Here is a 24,260-nt window from a genome sequence, read left to right as displayed (position 1 = left end):
AACGAGTGATAGTTCAGGTACGAAGTCTTCTATTCCTAATAATGATAACATGTGTGGTGATAATGCTTATGTTGAAAGTAGTGTAAGCAGTAACAGTACTGAGAATGTGGCTAGTACGAGTGAAGGCAGTAATAAACCCCAAGTTTCAATTGAAAATGTTGAAGGAGGTACAGATGAGACAAAGCAGGATACTGAGTATGAAGAGAAGTTAGAAGATCAGAAAGACCTAGATGTGACAAAGCAAGATACTAAATGTGATGAGAAGTCAGAAGAACGAAAAGATCATGATGCCTCTCTTGACATTCCTATTGCTTTAAGGAAAGGAACGAGGTCTTGTACCAAGTACCCAATGCAGAGTTATATGTCTTATAGTAACTTGTCTTCGGTGTTCAAAGTGTTAACTACTAGCCTCAACACTATTTCAATACCAAGCAACATATATGCAACTATGGAAATTTCTGAGTGGAGAGCCGTTGTAATGGAAAAAATGAAAGCTCTTGAGAAGAACGGCACATGGGAACAGGTCACTCTTCCTGAGGGACACAAGACAGTTGGTTGCAAATGGGTGTTTACTGTTAAGTATAGACTTGATGGTACGATCTACCGGTACAAGGCACGGTTGCTCAAATACTTTCTCAGACCTTTGGGATAGATTACTCAGATACTTTCTCTCTAGTAGCAAAGTTAAATACAGTTCATGTGCTCCTCTCAGTTGCAGTTAATAAGAATTGGCATTTGCACCAGTTTGATTTGAAGAATGCATTCCTTAATGGAGAATTAGAAGAAGAAGTTTACATGAGTCCGCCTCCAGGGTTTGAAAAATAGTTCAGTCGCAAAGTTTGTAAACTGAAGAAGTCATTATATGGGTTGAAACAGTCTCTAAGGGCCTGGTTTAGTAGATTTACTACATTTGTAAAAGCGCAAGGGTACAGTCAGGGACATTCAGACCACACCTTGTTCACAATGAAGTCTGTGTCCGGGAAAATGGCAGTTCTAATTGTGTGTGTTGATGACATTGTAATCTCGGAGGATGATGCTTCAGAAATAGACAGATTGAAGAAAAAGATGGCTGAAGAATTTGAGATCAAGGATCTTGGAAGGTTAAGGTAGTTTCTCGGAATGAAGGTGGCCCAGTCGAAGGAAGCATCTCTGTCTCTCAACAAAAGTATACGCTAGATTTGCTTAAAGAGACAGGTATGACAGGATGTAAACCAGTTGACACTTCTATGGAAGCAAATACTAAGCTGAGTGATTTGAGTAGTAGTGCACCAGTTAACAAGGAGAGGTATCAACGTTTGGTCGGGAAGCTCATTTATCTCTCCCATACGAGATCAGATATTGCACACGCAGTAAATATGGTTAGCCAATTTATGCAGTCTTCTTATGAAGAATATATGAAGGCAGTGGAACGAATTTTGAGATATTTCAAGGCTTCTCCAGGCAGGGGATTAATGTTCAGAAAGTCAGATAAACGATGCATCGAGGCCTATACAGATGTTGATTGAGCAGGCTCAGGGTCGACAAAAAGTCGACATCGGGCTACTGTACGTTTGTTTGGGGTAACCTTGTTACATGGAGAAGTAAAAAACAAGGGGTGGTTGCCAGAAATAGTGCTGAAGCTAAATAGAGGGCCATGAGCCTTGGGATATGCGAAGAAATATGGCTGTAAAATGTCCTAATTGATCTTAATCAAAGTCATGATGGGCCAATGAAAATCTATTGTGATAACAAGGCTGCTATAAGCATTGCAAACAACCCTGTTCAGCATGACAGAACGAAGCATGTAGAGATTGATAGGCATTTTATCAATGAAAGGCTTGACAGTGGAAATATTTGTGTTCCCTATGTTCCTTCTAGTCAGCAGATTACAGATGTAATCATAAAAGGGCTATCACGACAACTCTTTGACTCATGTGTTAGCAAGTTGGGTCTCGTTGATATCTACGCTCCAACTTGAGGAGGGGTGTTGAAAATAGAATACTTGTCCTAGGGGCATTTTTGTCTTTTCATGTGTACCCTAGGGTTTCAATCTTTTTCTATTTAAACTATAGCCTCTGGGCATTACTCTATATCATATTATTATAATAAAAGTTCTCTGCACTGTGGGTTTTTCTCCCTGTACTAGGGTTTTCCACGTAACAAGTGTTGTGCCCTTTTTTCTCTTCTCTTTGCTTTTTATTAGTTTCTATTTGCTTATTTAATCCATGTTCTGTTCAGGTTAGATTGAGTGTAATAGTTCCATTGGCTGTTTGTGAGGATTGCCATAGCAGGGTTATAGCTGAGTTCTTGAAGCAAGCAGGCTAAGGTTATTTATTATTTTTTCAGTTTGTTGTTAGTTTTATTTTCTGGCTTTTTTTCCCCTTCCTGAATTACTAATGTCATGGTTTAATCTTCTGGACCATTTATGTTTAGCCTACTCTAGGGTAAAGATTTTGCATATAGTAGAACTGTAATTTGGAAAGAAATTATCTTTCATTCCAAGTCTTGTGAACTATGAGGTGAGACTTTTCTTCAATATAGATTGATAATTGATAAGGAAATGCAACTCTCTATCCTTTAGTTCTCAAATATTTCCTTGGACCAAACTTTGAATCCATGAACCAATTCCATCTTCTTGGCCCCAAATTTCCATGATCCATCAATATATTATAAGACCTCCAATGTATCATACATATAAGAGGATTTGTAAGAAAGATATTTCACATGAACAGGTGGAGGAGGGATGTGAAGTTAGTTAATTTGATAGTGGTAACCAAGGCTGAATGAGGAGGGTTTAGGTAGGGTTATGCTGACTATTTGGGGGGGTTAAAACTTAGTGAGAGAGAGAATCAACAGTTTAGAATTTGCTGGATTATCTTTGCTATTTTCTTATTTCTTTTTCTGTTGTTTCTTTGTTATGGTGATGAGATATTATTTTGCTCTTGTTATATTGTGAATATGTAAATCAGGGATGGTTGTTTCCCCTGTTTTGATTATCTTCTCGGGTATTGTTATGAAATCGACAATTAAAGAACACAAAAAGGAACGTAGAGATAGAGAAAATCGACACACAGATATACGTGGTTCACTAACGGTGTATTAGCTACATCCATGGGCAGAGGGAGAACAGAATTATTAGGGAGAATGTTTTCAGAAAATTACATCAAACGACACCTCTAGGGTTAGATAGTTTATATAGCGCACTACTCTAAACCCTAGGATCATAATCGATCAGCGAGACCCCCGTACTTGGTTGTTCGAAGTGCTAACAAACAAATTCAAGGCATTCTAACTGGTATTTTATATTTGCTGGTATTTGGATACCTAATCACAAAAATCATCAAAATTCTTAAATAATAGTCCAATGCTTGAGTATTAGAATAGGCAAACAAATTATTCATCTCCTCCTGACACCTAATACTTGTCAGTTTTAATCTTCTTATTTATATGTTTATTGTTATTATGCATGTTTGTATTTTGGTTCTTCATTTAACATGAGCTTGACCCCATGGCTAGATTTGTAATAAGTAAGTGCTTGAGGCTTTGGTGGGAGTTTGACTCAAGATTTGGCTAGAATGCTTAATAAGAGAGTTATTGTTATCTCACACATAATCTCTCCATGTAATAGGCAGTAGCAGTACTTGGCTAGCATTTCATTGAAGTATTCAGTTTTTCTTTCAACTTGACAAGTTTAAATATTTCACTCTCTTTTATTTATTTATTTATTTCCACTGGAAGAATTTTCTTTGGTTCATAGCCAAAATTTAAGAAATGTGTCTATAGATATGTAGGTTCATGTTATTACTGCAATCTATTAGTAAAACTAATGTATATTACTTTTGCTAGTAGGTTTTTCCACTTCCACAATTTCTTGTATCTACGATTTTGACTTTGACTCAGGTTCAATTCTACACTTTCAAACCCTAAAAGAGGTACAAAAGAAAGTCTTTCTCTCTCTCTTCCCCTTTGTGGGAGTTTCTAATTTAGGTTGCACCCAATTAGATTCATTAATGACTAATGGCTTCTATTAACTAGATTTCTATGTCTAGTTAAGCAAATCGTATATGATGGGACCTTGGTACCATTAAAACCTAATCACGTTCATGGTCGACTGAATTGTGCGAATGCAAATTGAATAAGAATAAGAAAGTGTAAGTAATACATTCTCTCTCTCAATATCTCTGTCTTTTTCTATTGTTCTCTTCTATTATATCTCTAATTTTGTTCATAGTTTTCAAATTCATCGCTTCATTGTGAAATTATTCCACTTGTACAGCTTCGAATGGAAGCCTCCAATTCTGGATCGAAAATAAATGAAGATTCAAATCAATGGCAACTGGAACCATAAGCAGGTATGTGTAATTAAATTCATACTAAAATTCCTTTAGTTTATTTACCTTTTTCTTTAAGAAAATGCTTTGCCTTTGTTGCTTCTCTTATGGGTATCGTTTGATTTCTATTAAATGCTTTGCCTTTTGAAGTTTTTCGATTGTAAGAACTATTTATATTAAGTTTTTCTTGATATTGCGAGTTTTGCACAAAAAATTAAGACTCATATTATGTTAGTAGGCTGTCGAGTACTTAGTACTAACTTATGAGGGTTAAATAACAAGAATGGACAAAACATCTCATTGTTTTTTCTTCATCTTAAGTTAGACATAAGGGTGACTTAACTTTTAGGTTTAGTCCAAATTTAATTTTTAAAGAATTGAGTGAGTTGAGTCGTTAAAGTTAAAAGTTGAGTGGTTCTACATTTCCTTCCTCTTTATTATCTCTTTTGTTTTTTAAGAAGAGGCTCGAGTATATGGAAGTACATGAAAGAAGTGATTGATATTTGATAATTGTTCTTCTTTATGTGATTCTTTTTAAGATGATCGTGATATTTCTCTTGATCTGTAAGACATAGTAAAAGTGTATTTATTGTTCATATTTCTTTTAGTTTGTTAAAACCATTATGGCTTTACTATGTTCATATATCATCTTTTTTTATAATTTATTTTTACAAAAATAAATTAATTTGTGAACTCATCATTAAAGAATTGGACCAATTTCTTTCTTGATGTTCAAACATGCTATGGATGCTAGACCTTTAAGATAATATAGGAAGGAATTAAGTATAAGGTATATTTCTATTTTAGGGACCCTTGGGCTTGATTGTTGAAGAGTTTGATTTTAAGGAGTAAAAAACTCAAGTTCAAGAGAAAGTTCAAGAGATTAATAAAGAACTCAATTGTTAGAAGGAGTAGTGAACATCTCTTTGAACTTTTAAGCCTCATACTATCATTGTATTGCAAAATTTATGTTATATGTTTTTTATTATTATACTTTATTCATTTAAAAGGAAGATAAACAATTATGGACCATGTGATAAAAAATTACTCTTCCATTCTTTGTGCCCTTAGTGTTTCTATTCAAATGTTCACTTTTTACCTTTTCCCACTTTGATTTTTTCATTTTCCTTCCAAATTGATGTCAATCTCTAGCAAAATTTGTTGTTGCTGCTTAAGTTATTCTTATAGACAGAAAATGTCTTTGATTTGTCTCTGTTTAAGGATGAGAACTTGTCATCTTCTTCTTCCTTGCCAAACCTATTGTTGGGTGAAAATTTAACTTTCGAAACAAGAGGGAACTAACCTTTTGGTTGGAGAATTCTACATTAAAAAATTTGGTATTGGAAGCCTCCCTTATGTACTCCAATATTGAGTTTTGGGTTTGGGCTCCAAGGGGTACCCATGTTTTGGAGGGAGTGAGGAGATAGACCATATTCGGACGGTGGCGCCAGCGCGTGTGTGGGACGTCCACTGAACCCACATTGGTTTAATTTTTAATAAAAAAACATTATTATTTTTCTTTTAACTGGAAAAAAAAAAGAGGAAAAGGTCCTCCCGTTCGCACGTACATTCTAAGGCTCACAACATTTTTCGCTCCTTACCGTTCCACGCTGAAGACCTATAAAAGGTGTGGCCTTCAGTAGTTCAAAGACTTCATTTTTCCACTTCATTTCATTTTTCCTCTCCTCTTCCATTTTAGTTTTCCAAGCAGTGGGTTTAGAAAGGGTTTGTGTTCCGGTCGGTAACGGTGCATTTCTGATCGGGTTTCTTTTGGCTATTTTATCATGGGACGACGTGGAAATTTTCAGATCTACTTGCACACTTGGGCAGAGCCGCGAAACGTCTTAAAGAGAGCGAGCTCCACGACTCAGCCTATAACGAATTTCTATTTTTCAGGTTTTGCTCTTTGCTTGATCTCATACGATGACCGTTTATTGTTCATCGTTCTGAGGTCCTGCCATTTCCAACACGTATGAAAGGAAAAACTCAAAATCTTCCGGTGGGACCTAAAACCCAAAAACATCTTCCTTGGCAAACCTATGAAGAAAGCATAGATTGGATATCCAATCCAACAAATGTGCTTCTAACCAATTGATCATTGCAAACGTTAGTTGCTGATTTGCCTCTTGTTTAAATTTTTTAGGAGGAAATTGAATTAACCTATGAAGCAGAGTGAAATTGAATTATACTGCCTGTAGGAACCTTTACTGTTTCCAATCTGGGCATGTTTGGAGTGGACTGGTTTGATGCTATACTTCCTCCTGGCCAAGTGAATAATGGGAGTTAGGCTACTTATACGTAAGTAAGCAATGGATTTTTTTCTGGTCCCTTTGTTTCTTTGTGCTTTGTGTTGATTATTCCGCACTATGTCAGAGAGCTATCATGGCCGTTGGAGCATCAAAGCCAATTGTTGTCACTGATGCTGATGGCTTTTTTAGCGTGAAAAGTAAAATGGTGGTGAATTCTGTTTCTTCTAACATTTTGTTCCTCTTCTCATATCTATTTATTATGAATGCTAAATTTAAGGTTAGCTACAGTACAGTCTCTAATCTTAAGAATAACTGATTAAACCAATAAACCATCTAAGTCATCTAAACCAATAAGACATCTAAAATATATTGAACTGTATTCATGGATGTTGATCAACACAATGATTCTCAGTATATTCTAAGTCATCTACTTTAAGGGAATTCTTGGTTTAAGTTTTGTGGAGTATTGTTAACAATAGTTTAGCAGAGGAATGGAAAGCGTGGGAATAGACATGCTTGTACTTAAATTTACACAGGAGCTAGTTTTATTTGCTTGAAAATGACATGCAAGTGTTTGGTTGGTAGAAATGAGATCTATTGGTTTAGAAGGAAGATAAACAAAGTTGTGGGAATCTTCTGACATTCAATTTTACCATATTAGTTATGTACAATGATGCCAAAAAGCAATTGAATTTTTAAGGACCATTGCAACTTTAAACTGTGATATGTATAATGCTTGAACATCTCTATAACAACGGAATACAATGAATGTGTCTTAGGCTAGTTTAGATCTTCTATAACAACTAGAGGAACATTGAGATTTAGAAGATTGCATATTGAATGAAACTTGAAGTGATTATTACATGTTGTATTGCTTGTGATGAAAGCCTTTTAATAGCTTTCTTAATTATAGGTTGTATTGCTTATGATGAAACCTTGTAGATTCCAATGTTGATTTCACCTCAAAGAACAACTTCATCACCAAATTTGTTCCTATTGTTTGACTCAAATCAACTCATGACCCCACTTTCACTTCATCAAACTCAAAATTTTCAAGATCTTTATCCATAATCTTGATCCAGTTTGACTCAAATATAGAAGCTCAATTTCATGATGTCAAATCTTGCAAGCTTGTAAATTTTGTATTTTGTGAACTTATATAATTACAAATTATATTTGGTATACTTTTATTGTTGGATAATTTTTTATTTTGTAATGTACAAATTAATTATAAAATTTTAAATATGAAAGGAAGCTATGGTATTTGATGCATTATCAAGTATTTTATGTATGTATTTAGCTAAAAAATAAGCACCTTTAATGTAGATGGATTACGAAATTTCAATGTATAAGTTCGTTATAACATAAAACTAAAGCTATATATATATATAATAGCATTAAGAAAAGGTTATTTTATGTTAAAGATAACATTATAAAAAGTTATTATATGTCAAAGATAGCACGAAAAAAGGTTATTGTAAGGTAAAGATAGCATTAAGAATAAGCTATTATACATTAAAGGTAACCTTAATAACTAAAGCTATAAAATGTTTTCATAGCAAGGCATATATGCTATATCTTCTTACTCTATTATAGCATCTGATATAGCCATGCAAAAATGTTATAAAAAGTTCTTGACTTTTAAACATGGGCTATCAGGACCTTCAAAAAAGGCTATAAAATGTCTATTATAGCTTTTTTTTCGTTAGCTATCATATTCGTTATTTCTTGTAGTGAAAGTGAGTTTAATTCTGCCTCGATTACTTCTTTCCACTGAAGCTAATCTTTTCTGACATTCTTCAACAGATTTTGGTTTAGAATCCTCATTTTCAGACATAATATCAAGAGCAACATTATACGCAAAATTGTTGTCAATAACTACATTAGTTCGATTCCATCTTTTTCCTATCATGACATAGTTTATTGAAATCTCATTGTTATCTTTATGTATTTCACTTTCCTCACTAGTCATGTCGAGATTTCTTTATGGGTATTTACATCCCCAACTAAGTCTTTTTTACTATTAATTATTTTTTGTTTTCGAGGATTTTTATTTTTGGAACCCACTGGTCTACCACGCTTCTGGCATGTTCCAGACTCATTAGTGATAACTTGTTGTGTTAGGATATTAATATTTGTGGAACATTTGCAGCTGGTTAGTTACTTTCTTTGCATCTATAAATGCATCTAGTAATTGATTTGTTATAATTTGCAAATGAATTGTTTTCTGAACTTCAAATTCACATTGATTAGTATGAGGATCTAAATGAGACAATAATGATGCATTCCATGTAATTTATTTTTCCAATTTCTTAATTCCTCCCCCTAATGTTGGAAAATTTATCTCATTAAAATAATACATCACCCGTCAGGGGTTCAAGAGATAATAATCGATGGTGAATCATATCCCATATATATTCCTAACCTCCTTTTAGGACCAATCTTAGTGCGTTGTGGCAGAGCAATTGGAACATATACTGCACATCCAAAAATTTTCATGACCATAAGCTAATTGTAATGATGAGTACTTATGATAAGCTATTGATCTAATGTATATAAGTGACGCTGCATGCAAAATAGCATGTCCCCATATAGATGAAGGAAGTTTAGCTCTCACAAGTGGTTATGCAATTAATTGCAAACATTTTATGAATGATTCTGCTAAACCATTTTGTGTATGAATATGAGCTATAGGATGTTCAACACTTATTCCAATTGGCATATAATAATTATCAAAAGCTTGAGATGTAAATTCACCAACATTATCCAGACGAATGATCTTAATTATATAATCAGAAAATTGTGCACTTAACTTAATTACTTGAGCAAGTAAACTTGCAAATACAAAATTTCGACTTGATAATAGGCACACGTGTAACATCTACTGGATGCATTTATTAATACCATGAAATATTTAAATGGTCTACTTGGTGGGTTAATAGATCCACACATATCACCATGAATCCGTTCTAAAAATGCAGGTGATTCAGTTCCCGGTTTAGCTGGTGATGGTCTAATTATTAATTTGTCTTAAGAGCAAGCATCACATGACAACTCATTAGATTGAAGAATCTTTAAGCTCTTCAATAGGTGTCCAATTGAATTCTCAACAATTCCTCTCATCATTATAGACCCTGGATGATCTAATCTATCATGCCAAATAGCAAATATATCTAAATTCATGAATTTCAGCTTCATTGTTGCATATGTTTCAATTACTCGTATATGAGTATAATACAATTCAGAAGATAAAACAAACAATTTTTCCAATATACATTTTTCATTTGAGATAGTGGAGATAATATATGGATATTCCACATTATTCTTACGATCAGTCCCAATATGATAGCCATTGCAACGTATGTCTTTAAAACTCAGAAGGTTTCTCTTTGATTGACTAGAGAACAATGCATTGTCAATTGTAAATTTTATTCCTCTAGGCAATATAATATTTGCTTTTTCAAAACCTTTGATCAAGTTTGCAGAACCTAATATTATATTTCCTTTTTCTTTCAACATTGTCAATTTGAAAAAATATTTTTTATTTGTAAGTATTATGTTTGTAGTTGCACTGTCTTCCAGACATAGATCTTCTTTGCTCATTTTTTAAATACTCAACATATGAAAATGATCCACGTTTCTTCATTGAAAGAAAATAATTACAATAAAAAAAAAAAACAACACTTAAAATATACAAAAGTTACTAAAAATAAATGAAAATAGATAAAAGAAAACAACAACATCAAGTCTAGATATTCTGAAAGTCAAAAGAAACACTTGATGTTCAACCAACTATGTCAATCTTCTCTTCAGAAGAATCAAAGAAGTCCGCCACATCTAAATTTGTCATGTGGGATGGGTCAAATATGTCACTATCCTGGTATGCAAAATTTGTTTCCATATTTTTCTCTTTTTCTTTCAAGGAAGCTTGATAAAGGTCAACTAATTGTCTTGACGTATGAGAAGTACATGACCAATGTCTAATCATTCCGCATTGGAAGCATTTATTTTCAACACTCTTTGAACTCTTATCTTTTGGAGTTTTTCCTTTGTGATCATCATTTTACGTGGTTCATTTGAAGTTTAAATGATTAGAACGACCACCACGAAAATAATAATTATTTCTTCCTCTACAAGAATTATGACCTCAACCACGACCTCAACCACGATTATTAACATTCACAACATTCACTTCAGTGAATGGTGTTGTTCCAGTTGGTCGAGATTCGTGGTTCTTCATCAATAACTCGTTATTTTGTTCGGCCACGAGAAGACATGAAATTAGTTCAGAATATTGTTTAAAACCTTTCTCTCAATATTGCTACTGCAGGAGCATATTCGAGACATGAAATGTAGAAAATGTCTTCTCTAACATATCAATATTAGTAATTTTTTGTCCGCATAACAACAATTTGAACTGATTTTAAATCATGCGGAATTGTAATCACTTATTGATTTAAAATCTTGTAGTTTCAAATGCATCTACTCATAACGGGTTTTAGGAAGAATAACTATCTTTTGATGATAATACCTTTCTTTCAAAAAATTTCACAAGATACAAGGATCTTTTATTATATTATATTCCATTTTTAATCCCTTATGGAGATGATGACAAAGGAAAATCATGGTTTTTGCTTTGTCGTGACTGAATGCCGTATTTCCTTCTTTAATTGTTTCTCCCAAGTTCATAAAATTTAGGTGAATTTCAGCATCTAGCACCCATGACAAATAATTATTGTCATTAATGTCAAGGGCTACGAATTCTAATTTTGTAAGGCCTGTCATGAACACTATTACAAAATATTATATTTATATTAGAAATTTAATGTGTATTAAATATGAAAATAGAATATGGAGAAAATATAATATAATTATATTTATATAATAATAATAAATAAATAAAATATAAAATAAAATAACTAAAATCATAGAATAACTAAAATTAAAAAAATTGGATAATTGAAAATTAATGGAATTTTGAAATGGATTTCTCACCAATGTGCATTATTTTGAGATCCACAAATGCCAATATTTATAGACAAAGTGACAAGTAAGATGCGGACTTACATGAATACCAAACATAAATTATTACAAGGCACATGAACGATATGAAAAATGCTACTCCACATCTAGTAAGACTGAGAGATTTGAACCATGGAACTCTTGATCACTAATACATTCTACATGTTAATTGAATTATAATCATTTTATCACATTGGATTTCAATCTTGTTCCTTATTATCATGGACATTCAATATTGAGTGAATTCTAATGTTAGCTGATTTTGAAACTAAGCTTAAAACCCAAAGACAAATTATGGGCAAAGTTGTTTGGATATAAGCATACTTAAGAGTGACTTTAAAATGGATAAAATCATCTTTATGACTTCAAAATCATTTTGAAACAAGGGCTTTTACTAATTAAAATTCTATTTTCATGAAAACTGTGTTTAAAAAGTATAAAATCAAACATTAAATTGATATTGAACATGATAAAGGTGATTCTAACGATCTCAAAATTCACTCCCAAATGCGCTTTTAACCATTCAAATCGTTTCGATTTTGAAACATATGAAACTAATTTTAAATTATCAAAAACATGTTTGAGAGTAATTTTGACCAAGATAATAGTGATTTTAACTATTTCAAAACCATTCCGAAAAATGCTCCTAAAACTTGTCCAAGTCATACCAAGTTCAAATCAAGCTATTGGAAAATTTACAAGAATTGATATATTACCTTAACTTTATCAAGATATAGTTGAGGAGCAATGATCTTCCTTTGGTGAACCCAAATTGGGCCACTTGAAGCCAAAATCCCCAGGCCCAATAACGGCCCACGATCCTTCGACAAGTGATCAGGCTTCCCCAAACTCAAAGACGTTGACAGACTCATTTCCTTCACCGTCTCCATTTCCGTTATGCACAATATCTGAATCGTCCCGCTTGAATACACAAAGTTCCGCCCTAAAATCCCCAAACAATCAATCAATCAATCAATCAAAATCTGAATGAAGGGTCGAAAGGAATTTCAAAATCGATTACCGTATCGATTCCGCCACAGCTCCAAATGCGGGAAGAGATTCGAAGTCCAATTATGTGTTATCGAATCGTCTTCTGTGTTCTTCGTCTGTGAAGTCAGGGCTCGGATGTTCTTGATTTCAGAGAGGTTTCCGAAGAGAGAAGAAGAAGGTGAGGGACCGTCGATTCCTTGTTTACGGAGCTTCGATCTTAGTCTTTCCGGTTTCCATAACAATGATTCAAACAGATGAAGAGAAATTAAGAAGAGAAGAAGCGCAGTCGGAGAGAGTACCATCACCGCCATTGTTGATCCTGCTCCGAGCTCTGATTCCATATCGATTCTGATATTGCTCTCTTTCACTCGATTGTTACTTTGAATTTTGATTTAGTATTATATTATAAATATGTGCTTGGCTGATGGATTTCACTCTTTTTTAATGCCACGTAACTCTTAGAAATAGTTGAGGCTGAAATTCAACATTTTTTTTCTTTTTTTTTAAAGGAGAGATCCGCTGCATGAAGTTCGGATGGATGTTTTTGTGTTTTTGTATTTATTATTGAAAGAAAACAAACAACGTACTAAAGAAATTAGAAAGTAGAATGACATAATTGTAAAGGATGTAAACCAAGTCAGATCCTTCGGCAATGGTCAAAATGGTTAAATTGTGTAATTTGCTTTTTGTCCAAATCATTCATTTAATGCCATGTGTATATAGCATTATTATTTGGGTAATAATTAGGTTGTACCTAATCATGTGCAACCCTTTTTTATACCCAAAGAAAAAATATTAAATAAAATAAAAAAGATTATTTATCATGTGTCATAATTTTATTGGGTAATCTCTTGAGATAGATCAAGATAGGTGCCACCAAAAGAGCACCCAAGTTTTTTTTATTTATTTTTTATTTATTTTGTTCTTTTAAAAATTCTTGTAGAAATAGTACACTATTGCTACGGTAATGATACTGAGAGAAAATTATCACAAATTCCTCTTTTGTTGAGACGACAACTTTTATCTTCCTTTTCTTGGTTTTTTTAAACATATCGATATATCTTTTACTACCTTTTTATTAGTACCAGAGTTATGGCCAGTGCCTCCTTTGCTACAAATGTGAATGGTTAATTCAACAACCTCACCTTCTATAGCCATTCGTTGATTAACTCTTGAACTAGATTACAATCATTAAGTTAGATAGAAACAACTTTTTGTTATGGAAAAACTTGGCTTTCCCCATCATAAGGAGCTATCACTTAGGGGGGCACTTTGACTAGAGAAAAGGCTTGTCACCCAAATTCGTCCAACTGATCAGCCTAGAAACGCAAACCTCTATGCAAGGTGCAACACAACAAGTTGCTGCTTTTGAAACCACTACTTTAGAGGCTTCGAGCTCCACCACGAGTTCACCCGTTACAATAAATGCTCAGTATGATTCTTGGTTTACTAATGATCAACTTCTTTTGGGATGGTTGCATAACTCCATGACAGCTGAGGTTGCAACACAAGTCATGGGTCATAAGAATGCGAAGAGTCTTTGGGATGCCATTCAGGAGTTGTTTGGGCTCCAATCTTGAGCTGAAGAAGACTACATTTGTCAGGTATTTCAATCTACCAACAAAGGATCTATGAGAGTGATTGACTATCTTTGCTTTATGTCTTTTCACGCAGATAACTTAGAATTGGCCAGAAGCCTGTTCCAACTCGTTCTCTGGTCTCTCAAGTCTTGATCGGACTCAATGAAGAATACAATCCGGTGGTAGCACCGATCTAGGGAAAGATAAATATCAAATGGTCTGACCTACAGTTAAGCTATTAAGCTTTGAAAAACGTCTTGATGTATAGAACACTCACAAAACAACTTCTCTTGTAAACTCCACATCTGGAAATTTTACCACAAGTAGTGGATTCAAAAATGGAGGAAATAGACAGCAACAAAACTTTACCAAAAATCGACCTCTTTATCAGAATAATGGGAACAAAGGGAATGGTCATGAACAAGGGTGAAGGATCTCATATTTAAGAGTTTCATGAGCGTGTTCGGATCGCTCCGATCTCACCGTAATCGAAATACAACATTATACATTCAACACATACAATTATGCAAATAAACTCTAATTAATGGCATGTTAAGAACAAGATATTAACAAAGGGACATAGTTCTATACCAGTTGAAGAAAATCTTCAATCTTTGGAACTCCAACGCAGCGGAACCCTCCAAGTGATCTACCAACGCCTGACAGAAGTGTCGACTGCAGCAGCATGAACAACCGTGAACTAACGATCGCAACGGGGATGACACCACCACTAAAGATCCCCGAGTATTCTCGGAGTGAAAACCCAAAGGGTGGGCTTTGGTGAATTTGGTAGAGGAAGGAGGAAACACAAATCGTGTAGGCAATAAGCAAGTGAGAGGGAAAAATTCGCTATCGCATAACAGAAATGCTTATCGTTTAGGAGGAGCTACACGATCATGTAGAATTTATTGAACGATCGTTTAGAAAAAAAAAGTACATGATCGTTTAGTAAAATCGACACACTATATGATAGTTTAGACAAGCTATCCGATCGTGTAGGAAATAGCGTGCGATCGTTTAGCACGAGGTGGACGATCGTTTAGGTGGAGAAGAGCTATCGTATAGTCTCTCGAGCGATCATTTACTTTCACCAACGCGCGCTTCCGAATTCTCTGGACGATTGAACTCCGGGTGATTAAAAAATGAAAACTCTTTTCATTTTAACTCATCGGTTACAATAACCGACGTTGCCCACCAACCCACGTCCAAACGTGAAATTTGGCATAATTATCTTATAATTAACCAATTAATTAATAAATAAATATAATCATATTATATTTATATCCTATAGTTTGATATCACATATCTACTATAATATTTTCTCCTCTTTTTGATATAAATCATATTTATATCTAATTTCCTCCAAAATAATGTATCTCATACATTTGCCAATTATATCATATATAATTAATTAGTTCAATTATATAATATATAATCGAACTTCCTCTTGTCAATTTGAACCTTTCAAATTAACCTAAATACTGATTCTCGACTTTATCCAAGCTACCCAAGGGACCTAATGGACCTGTGGCTCGAAGTTTCAACGGTACGTGAATAGCTGACTAAACTCTTTAGCCATGAGATCCACCATCCGTTAATTGTCAGGCATTCCACTAAAGATCAACAATTGAACTCTTCTTACCACAGATATATTTTTGTGTCCATCGGATATAACCAATCATGAGTACGATGACCCTTCACAGTGGTAGTTGGAATGGTGGGAATAGCCGACCCACTTGTCAAGTGTATCACAAAAAATGACACACTGCAATGATCTGTTATCAACTGTATAACAGAAAATTCTCCCCAAATATGAACTTTCAAGCACAAAATGGTTGACCAAACGTACCAGCTCAACAAGCAAACCAAGCTTTCTTAACAACACAAAGCACTAATCCATTCATTGTCAGTTGAAGTGGTGGTTGGTCTCAGCTGGTATGCAGACAGTGGAGCTTCTTACCATGTCATCTCAAACCTCCATAATATGACTCATGCTACAAAATATGGAGGCAATGAAAAGGCTACTATTGGTAATGGTATTGTCTTACCTATTTCTTACATTGGTTCATGCTCTCTAACCTCTTATAATGGTCTATTGAATCTGAAAAACATGTTATGTGTTTCGGAAATAACAAAAAAATTGATAAGTGTATCTAAATTGGCTCAAGATAACAAAGTGTTTCTTAAACTTTACGACAGTCATTGTCTTGTTAAGGATACACATATGGGCAAGGTGATGTTGAAAGGGGAGCTTAATGATGGATTATACAAGGTTGGAATAACAAGAGCCACTAGAAGTGCTTCAAGATCAAGAGTTTCTTGAAGTCGAATAGTAAAATAATGGCTTCCTCTGCTGTTGTTTAGAATAGTAGATGAATGTTAATGTGTTCAAGAATATTTTACATAGGAGAGTTGGACACCCATCTCTAAAAATTTTGAATTATGTAGTTAAAAGGTGTAATCTGCCAGTGAAATCTAATGAAGCTTTTTATTTTTGTGAAGCTTGTAAGTATCGAAAATCTCATGCTCACCCTTATTCAGTCTCTTTATCTCATGCATTAGCACCGTTTGGTTTAGTATATTTTGATTTATGGGGTCCTGCTCCTCTTATGTCCACAAAAGGGTACCGTTACTATGTGCATTTTTTGATGACTTTAGTAGATTTGTATGGATATATCCTTTGAAGTTAAAGAGTAATACTATGGTCGCTTTTAATCACTTCATCACAATGGTCAAGAATCAATTTGGTACAATTGTTAAGGCCTTCTAGTCGGACAATGGTGGTGTGTACAAGAAAATACATCAAATGTGTTCTACTCTAGGTATTAAGTCCCGATTCTTATACCCTTACACTTCAACTCAAAATGGGCGGGTCAGAAGAAAAAACCGACGCATAGTTGAAATGGGAATTACAAATCAAGCATAACTCTGATGGCTCTATTCAAAGGCATAAAACCAGGCTTTCTGCCAAGGGCTTTCATAAAAACCTTGACATCGACTTCTTCAAAATATTTAGCCCTGTTGTTTAAGCATCCACTATACGTGTATTATTAACCCTTGTTGTTACAAATAATTGGGAATTTTGACAATTAGACTTCAATAATGCCTTTCTCAATGGTAAATTAAACGAATATCTGTACTGAAGAAACCCTGATTACAGAGGACCTTTGAGCGGAAGCGAATTGTCCAAATTTCATTGTGAATGAACTCATACATTTACAGTCATACAAAATAGACTATGCACAAAACTTAAATTACAACATGCTTCTGAAATAAAAACAAAGGATAAGAGAGTATACCTTTGAATAATCCTTCTTCAAGTAAATCCCCAATCAAATTTGTTCACGAACACAGTGAACAACTCGAACACCCTCGAAAAACAACAAGCAACAACCAGACACTACCACTAGGTTACCTTGGTATTCTCGGTATGAGAATCCAAGAGTGGTGGGCTCTAGCTTATTTTGGTTAGAGGGAAGGTTTGGTGTGGAGGAGGAAGACGATCGTGTAAACAACAACACAATTGTGTAGACGATGAAGTCTATCGCATAGACAAGGCACTCGATCGTATAGTCTCTCATGTGATCGTATATTAAGACTTTCTCACTCGATTACTAAAAACGTCAGTTCTTTTGAGATTTGAAATCAAATTTCATTTTTATCCCAAATTTTTCATAAAACTAAATAACTACCCACTAAGGGTGGTTATTGAGAAAAAGAATTTAATTATCAAATAGTTCTTTTTCTCTATTTTATGACATTTAATATAAATCATATTTATATTAAATTTAATAACTATGAATCTTATTCATAGAAAATATATTTGAATCATATTCAAATATTTGTTTCTCCAATCATAACAATAATGTATCAAATTTAACATATCAATTATATCATATATAATTGAATTAAATTAATTATATCATATATAATCAAATTCCCTCTTATTAATTTGAACATTTATAATTAACCCAAAAACTGATTCTCAAGTTAAATCCATTGAGCTACTAATAGGACCTTATGGACCTGTAGCTTGAAGCTCCAACAATACGTGAATAACTTATTAAACTCTTTAATCACATTATCCACCATCCGTTAACTGTCAGACACTCCACTAAAGACCGACAGCTACACTCTTCGCACTACAGATATATTTCTGTGTCCATTGGATATAAAAAATCAACAGTATGATGACCCTTCACAAATTACTCATAAGTACAACTAGGCCAAATTACCGTTTTGCTCCTGTAGTTATATCTAACTTCTTAAGTACCACCGATCCCTCTAATGAACAATAGATCATAGTTCCACTATGATTAAAACCCCTCTCAGGCCAAGAGAGGGTGTGGCGCCACATTATTCAAGACCTAGAATCAACCCTTGAGGGAGCACTTTATCTACGTACTCTTACTTTAGGGAAGAAGTGAATTTCATCTTATATAGCTGAGTTCCCAGCTCTCCAATCAGGCGAATCCCCAAAATGGTAGGCTCGTTGAGTTGGCGATCTGGCCACTCTCACCCATGCAAATCAAAGGACCGCCCTCATAGGCAAAGGTTCATAATTCACTCAAGATTAAGGTCATATTACCTATGGTCATCCTAATGAAATGAAAGTCTCAATTATGAATGGCGTTATATAATGAGACTAAGCATTTCGTGGTCCGGTCATATATAAACTCCTTTGTATAGAATATCACTGCTCGCATGTCTAATACATGAATGATCAGGATCAGATCATTTGTAACACTTTACAACATCTGTAACACCTACAAAGCGGGTCATACTTGTAGTGTCACTAGGATAAGGTATCCAGCCTTATTCATATACTACAGACCATTTAGGTTATCACATGATCTACTTGTATGTCTCCATATACATGTTTAAGTTACAACGATAACCATGGATCTTAGTTTATTGGTTTGTGGTTAATGCAACAAAAATATCAAATATTTCATAGACAATGTGAATAAAATATCATATATTATAAATCACAGAATGTTTGTTCATACAAGTGTTTACAAACTATAGAACCCTACGAGATTTAGGGCATCAACCCCAACATATACATGGCTCAACCTCCCGAATACGTGAATCCTAACTTTCCTCATTACATTTGCAAACTGAAAAAGGCCATACACGATTTGAAACAAGCACCACTTGCTTGGGACAACACATTACGATCTACTTTAACTTTATGGGATTTTGTTAACAGTCAGACTAATACTTCCTTATTTATCTATAATTAAGTTGCCAACATTGTTGTTCTGCTCGTACATGTTCATGATGTGGTCATTACTGGTAATTGTTCTTGGCTAATAAAAATTTTATTACTACTCTGGACAAGTAGTTTGCTTTGAAAGACCTTGGGCTGCTGAGTTATTTTTTGGGCATCCAAGTCTCTCGTACTAATTCTAGACTATTACTAAGTCAAGCCAAGTACATCAATTATTTACTTACGAAGCTCAACTTGACTTCCCTAAAATCGACACACACCCCCTCTGCAATTGGAAATCATTTTTCTCTATCTGATGGTACTCCTTTATTTGATCCTTTTATCTATCGAAGAAAAATTGGGGCTTTGCAGCACTTGATTATCACACGTCTTGACATTGCCTACGTTGTTAACCATCTTAGTCAATTTCTAAAGCAACCATCTGATGTCCATTGATAGGGGGTGCAATGGGTCCTTCATTACCTTAGTGGCACAAAAAATTATGGGTTTATTAATCCCATACTCTGATGATCTTCACATTTGTGCCTATGCTGATGTCGAACGGGCATCAAATACTGATGCTAGAAAATATGTTGTGGCTTATTGCGTTTACTTGGGAAATGCTCTAGTGTTCTGGTCTTCAAAGAAGCAAACCGTTGTAGCTCGATCGAGCATAATCAAAAAATCGAGCCTTGACTCATGCTTCGCTAAAATCACTTGGCTTATGCAGTTGCTTCATGAACTGCGTATTAATAACAATTAACATTGATTATATTGTGCAACAATATGAGTGCTAGTGCCTTGGCCACCAATCCAGTGTTTCCCGTTCGCACTAAGCATATTGAAATTGACGTGCATTTCGTCCACGACAAACAAGGTGATCTTGAAATTCACTACATACCTTCAGCCGATCAAGTGGTTGACTGCCTCATAAAACCTTTGTCTCATTCCCAATTTTCCTACCTTAGATCCAAATTTGGGATAGGTTCCTTACACCTTCATTTGAAGGGGGATGTAAAGGATGTAAAGGAAATCACCAGGCCAAATCATTAAGCACAAATACCATGTAATCATCAAATGGGTCTTTCCTCCAGCAATGGTCCAAATGGTTAAATTGTGTATTTTTTTTTTGTCCAAATCATTCATTTAATGCCATGTGTATAGAGCATTATTATTTTTTTTCCTATTTCTCTTTAGGGTTAATCCTTGTATAAATAGTACACTATTGCTACAGTAATGATTGTATGTCCTAAAACTCGTGGTTTATTGATAAGCGCCCGCAATGCTTGTTGGATGCAAAGCTAAAGGTCCTTCTAGGATCCTTGCAAACACTCACAAAGAAAGCTACTTAGATCGAACTTAGAATCTATGATGGTCACTCTTAGATCCTAAGACAACTCATTCCAGAATTAGCTTGATCAAGAATAATCCAATGAATTGATTTAAATATCAAATCTAAAGAAAGATTTGAAAGAAAAATACAACACCAAAGGGTTGAATAAGCACAAAATTTTTACTATCGATAATCTGAGTTTTGAAGAACATTACAAGCCATTGTATAGGCCAAATGGTCATGGATAGACCAAGAAACTCAAAAGTCATTCAAATACAATTAATTGCAAATTGTAGAAAATAACACCTAGAAACTTGAAACTTAATTGCATACTAAATTATAAGTCAAAATGCAAAACTAGGAATGTAAAAAATCTTCAAATTACCTTAAATATCTCCTCTAGAAGGCGACAAAGTAGATATACACGTTTGACAAGGTTTGACATCACATTTCCCCATGCAATGCGCACTTGACAACATTTTCTTCACAAAATCTGCATACTTTTTTTAACCACCGTGTCATCTTCCAAACTATAAAACTTTTCCCATGCCATCTTCATGCCATTCTCTTCTTGACTCATTGAACTAACATTATATAAAACTTTGGTCTCAAAATTATTTGTCGGTTCTTGTGAATTTGTTAGTTTTTTAAGATGCAGTGTGAATGCCTCTTGAATCTTCTTTGCCTTGCTTCTTGTAATTGGTCCTTTAGGCACATGCAATGGTTCAATATTTGAATTCACATCATCCCCCCTTTATTTAAAATGATTTGTCCTCAAATAAAGGTCTTCATTCCCTACATCAAAAGAAGTCAAATCAGCCACATTGAAAGTAGAACTTATGTTGTACTCACCTCGAAGATCCAATTTGTAGGCATTATCATTTATCCACTCTATCACTTAAAATGGACCATCTCCTCTTGGTTGAAGTTTAGACATCCTTTGATCTGGAAACTTTTCCTTTCAAAGATGAACCCAAACCCAATCACCAGGTTTAAAAATCATTTTCTTTTTCCTTTGGTTCTTGCTATTGACAAACTTTCGATTCTTATTTTCAATCCTTTCTTTGACTTCTTTATGCAAATTTTTTATGTATTCTGCTCTTGAAATAGTTGCATCACTAGTAAACATATTAGGTGGCAAGGGTGACAAATCTAATGGAGTTAATGGATTAAAGCCATACACAACCTCAAAAGGTGAACAATGAGTGGTGCTATGTACTGCTTTATTGTAAGCAAACTCTACAAAAGGTAGAGTATCCTCCCAAGACTTGAGATTTTTAGACATCAATGACCTAAGGAAAGTTCCCAATGTTCTATTAACCACCTCAGTTTGCCCATCGGTTTGTGGGTGACAAGTTGTTGAAAACAAAAGCTTAGTTCCCAATTTACCCCACAAAACTTTCTAAAAATGACTTAAAAATATTACATCTCTATCACTAACAATGGTCTTAGAAATTCCATGCAATCTAACCACTTCCTTAAAGAAAAAATTAGCTATGTTAGTAGAATCATCTGTTTTATTACATGGTATGAAATGTGTCATTTCATTAAACCTATCAACTACCATAAAAATGCTATCATGATGTCTCCTAGTCTTTGGTGGTCCTAAAACAAAATCTATGCTAATGTCAACCCAAGGTTCACTAGAAACATCTAAAGGTGTGCAAAGACCATGTGATTGTGTCTTAGACTTAGTCTCCTTACATTTGAAACATTGTTTGCACACTTTATTCACATCCTTTCTCATTTTCAACCAATAAAAATGTTCAGCCAACATGTTATATGTTTTAAATTCTCCAAAATGCCCCATTAATCCTCCTCCATGAGCTTCCTTCACAAGCAACTCTCGAATGGAACACTTAGGAATACAAAGTTTTCCTTTCCTAAAAAGCATTTCATCAAACACAATATAATCATGCACGTTTCTCCCTTCTAAACATTGAATATACACATCATGAAATTCAGATGTCTCTACTTTATACAGATCAATCATGTGTTTAAAACCAAGAATTTTTGCACTAAGGGAAGAAAACAATGCATACCTTCTTGATAATGCATCAGCCACCACATTATTCTTACCTTTCTTGTAATGAATGACATATGGAAATGTCCCAATAAACTCTACCCATTTAGCATGCCTATTGTTCAACTTTGTTTGGCTTTTGAGGTGTTTCAAGCTTTCATGATCCGTGTGGATGACAAACTCTTTTCGCTACAAGTAATGTTGCCAAACTTGCAAAACCCTTACAAGTGCATGTAATTCCTTATCATATGTGGGGTAGCTAAGTTGTGCTCTATTTAGCTTCTCACTAAAGAAAATGATTGGCCTCTTTTCTTGCATCAAAATAGCTCCAATCCCTATCCCACTTGCATCACATTCAATTTCAAAAGATTGGCCAAAGTTAGGTAAAGCAAAACAAGGTGCATTAGTCAATTTATCTTTCAACTCATTGAATGCATTTTCTTGCTTTTCTTTCCATTCAAATTTCACATTCTTTTTAATAAGTTCATTCAATGGTGAGGCTATGCTACTAAAATCCTTATTAAACCTTCTATAAAAACTAGCTAAACCATGAAAAGATCTCACCTCAGTTGCATTGGTGGGTGTTGGTCACTCTTGAATAGCCTTGACCTTTTCTTCATCAACTTTCACCCCATCCTTTCCAACAATGAATCCTAAGAAATTGACTTGGTCTAGCCAAAAACTACACTTTTTGAAATTGACATAAAGCTTTTCTTCTCTAAGTTTAAGCAAAATTTTCTTGACATGCAACATATGTTCATTCACATTTTTAGAGTAAACAAGAATATCATCAAAGTATACCACAACAAATTTTCCAATGTATTCTCTCAAAACATGATTCATTAGCCTCATAAAAGTACTTGGTACATTGGTAAGACCAAATGGCATAACAAGCCACTCATAAAGACCAAATTTTATTTTGAAAGCCGTTTTCCACTCATCTCTCACATGCATTCGAATTTGATGGTAATCACTTTTAAGATCAATTTTTGAAAACAAGTTTTCATCATGTAATTCATCTAGCATTTCATCCAAACTAGGAATAGGATGTTGATACTTTACCATTATTTTGTTCATGGCTCGAAAATCAACATACATCCTCCATGTTCCATCTTTCTTGGGCACTAAAATGACTGGAACCGAACAAGGACTTATGCTTTCTCAAACATAACCTTTATCCATGAGTTCTTCCACTTGCCTTTGAATTTCCTTGGCCTCGATTGGATTGGTCCTATAGGCTGCCATATTTGGAAGCGTTGCCCCGGGTATGAAGTCAATTTTGTGCTCAATTCCTCTTAAAGGAGGTAGACCCGTAGGTGCATCTTTATGTGGAAACATGTCATTAAATTCCTGTAAAAGAGATTTAAAAGCCATTAGAGTTAGGTTCAGTTACTAAACACATTCCTTTGCATATAAGTACAAAGTTTGGTGCTTCCAATGAAAACATATTCCTTTCTTCCCCCTTTCTCATAACCAAACTCACACTCTTTCTTTTTTCCTCAAAATCACTCTTTTTTCTCTCTTGGTTTTCACTCTCCTTT

At 34.3% G+C, this 24,260-nt stretch overlaps 1 protein-coding gene and 1 long non-coding RNA gene across 5 annotated transcripts; one reads left to right on the top strand and one right to left on the bottom strand.

Moving 5' to 3' along the window:
• Positions 1 to 3,947: 3,947 nt before the first annotated feature.
• LOC150032053 (uncharacterized) lies at positions 3,948 to 7,225 on the top strand. Of its 4 annotated transcripts, none has more exons than XR_016525629.1 (3): positions 3,948 to 4,130; positions 4,256 to 6,608; positions 6,684 to 7,225. It is a non-coding gene; the product is annotated as an uncharacterized LOC150032053 (long non-coding RNA). The 4 variants fall into 4 exon arrangements; XR_016525630.1 differs by lacking the exon at positions 3,948 to 4,130 and having other exon boundaries at positions 4,164 to 4,331; positions 6,509 to 6,608; XR_016525628.1 differs by lacking the exon at positions 3,948 to 4,130 and having other exon boundaries at positions 4,164 to 6,416; positions 6,509 to 6,608.
• Positions 7,226 to 12,171: 4,946 nt separating this feature from the next.
• On the bottom strand, positions 12,172 to 13,096 carry LOC150032052 (cytochrome P450 714C2-like). The gene is made up of 2 exons (XM_090308797.1): positions 12,603 to 13,096; positions 12,172 to 12,524 (listed from the first exon to the last, which is right to left on the bottom strand). Exons 1-2 carry the CDS (start codon positions 12,910 to 12,912, stop codon positions 12,277 to 12,279), a joined length of 558 nt encoding a protein of 185 aa, XP_090164923.1. The 5' UTR covers positions 12,913 to 13,096; the 3' UTR covers positions 12,172 to 12,276.
• Positions 13,097 to 24,260: the final 11,164 nt, after the last annotated feature.

Source organism: Benincasa hispida, chromosome 12, assembly GCF_027475165.1.
Source record: "Benincasa hispida cultivar pf3 chromosome 12, pf3_genome.v1.1, whole genome shotgun sequence".
NCBI classification, from domain to species: Eukaryota; Viridiplantae; Streptophyta; class Magnoliopsida; order Cucurbitales; family Cucurbitaceae; genus Benincasa; species Benincasa hispida.
The sequence above is the reverse complement of the archived record's forward strand: the minus strand, read 5'-3'. Positions and strand labels throughout refer to the sequence as shown.

Excerpts from the sequence above, each read along its gene's own strand:
- LOC150032052 (XM_090308797.1), bottom strand. The coding sequence starts at position 12,912 with ATGGAATCAGAGCTCGGAGCAGGATCAACAATGGCGGTGATGGTACTC. Across the intron at positions 12,525-12,602 it reads GCTGTGGCGGAATCGATACG|GGCGGAACTTTGTGTATTCA; the intron begins GTAATCGATTTT and ends TGGGGATTTTAG.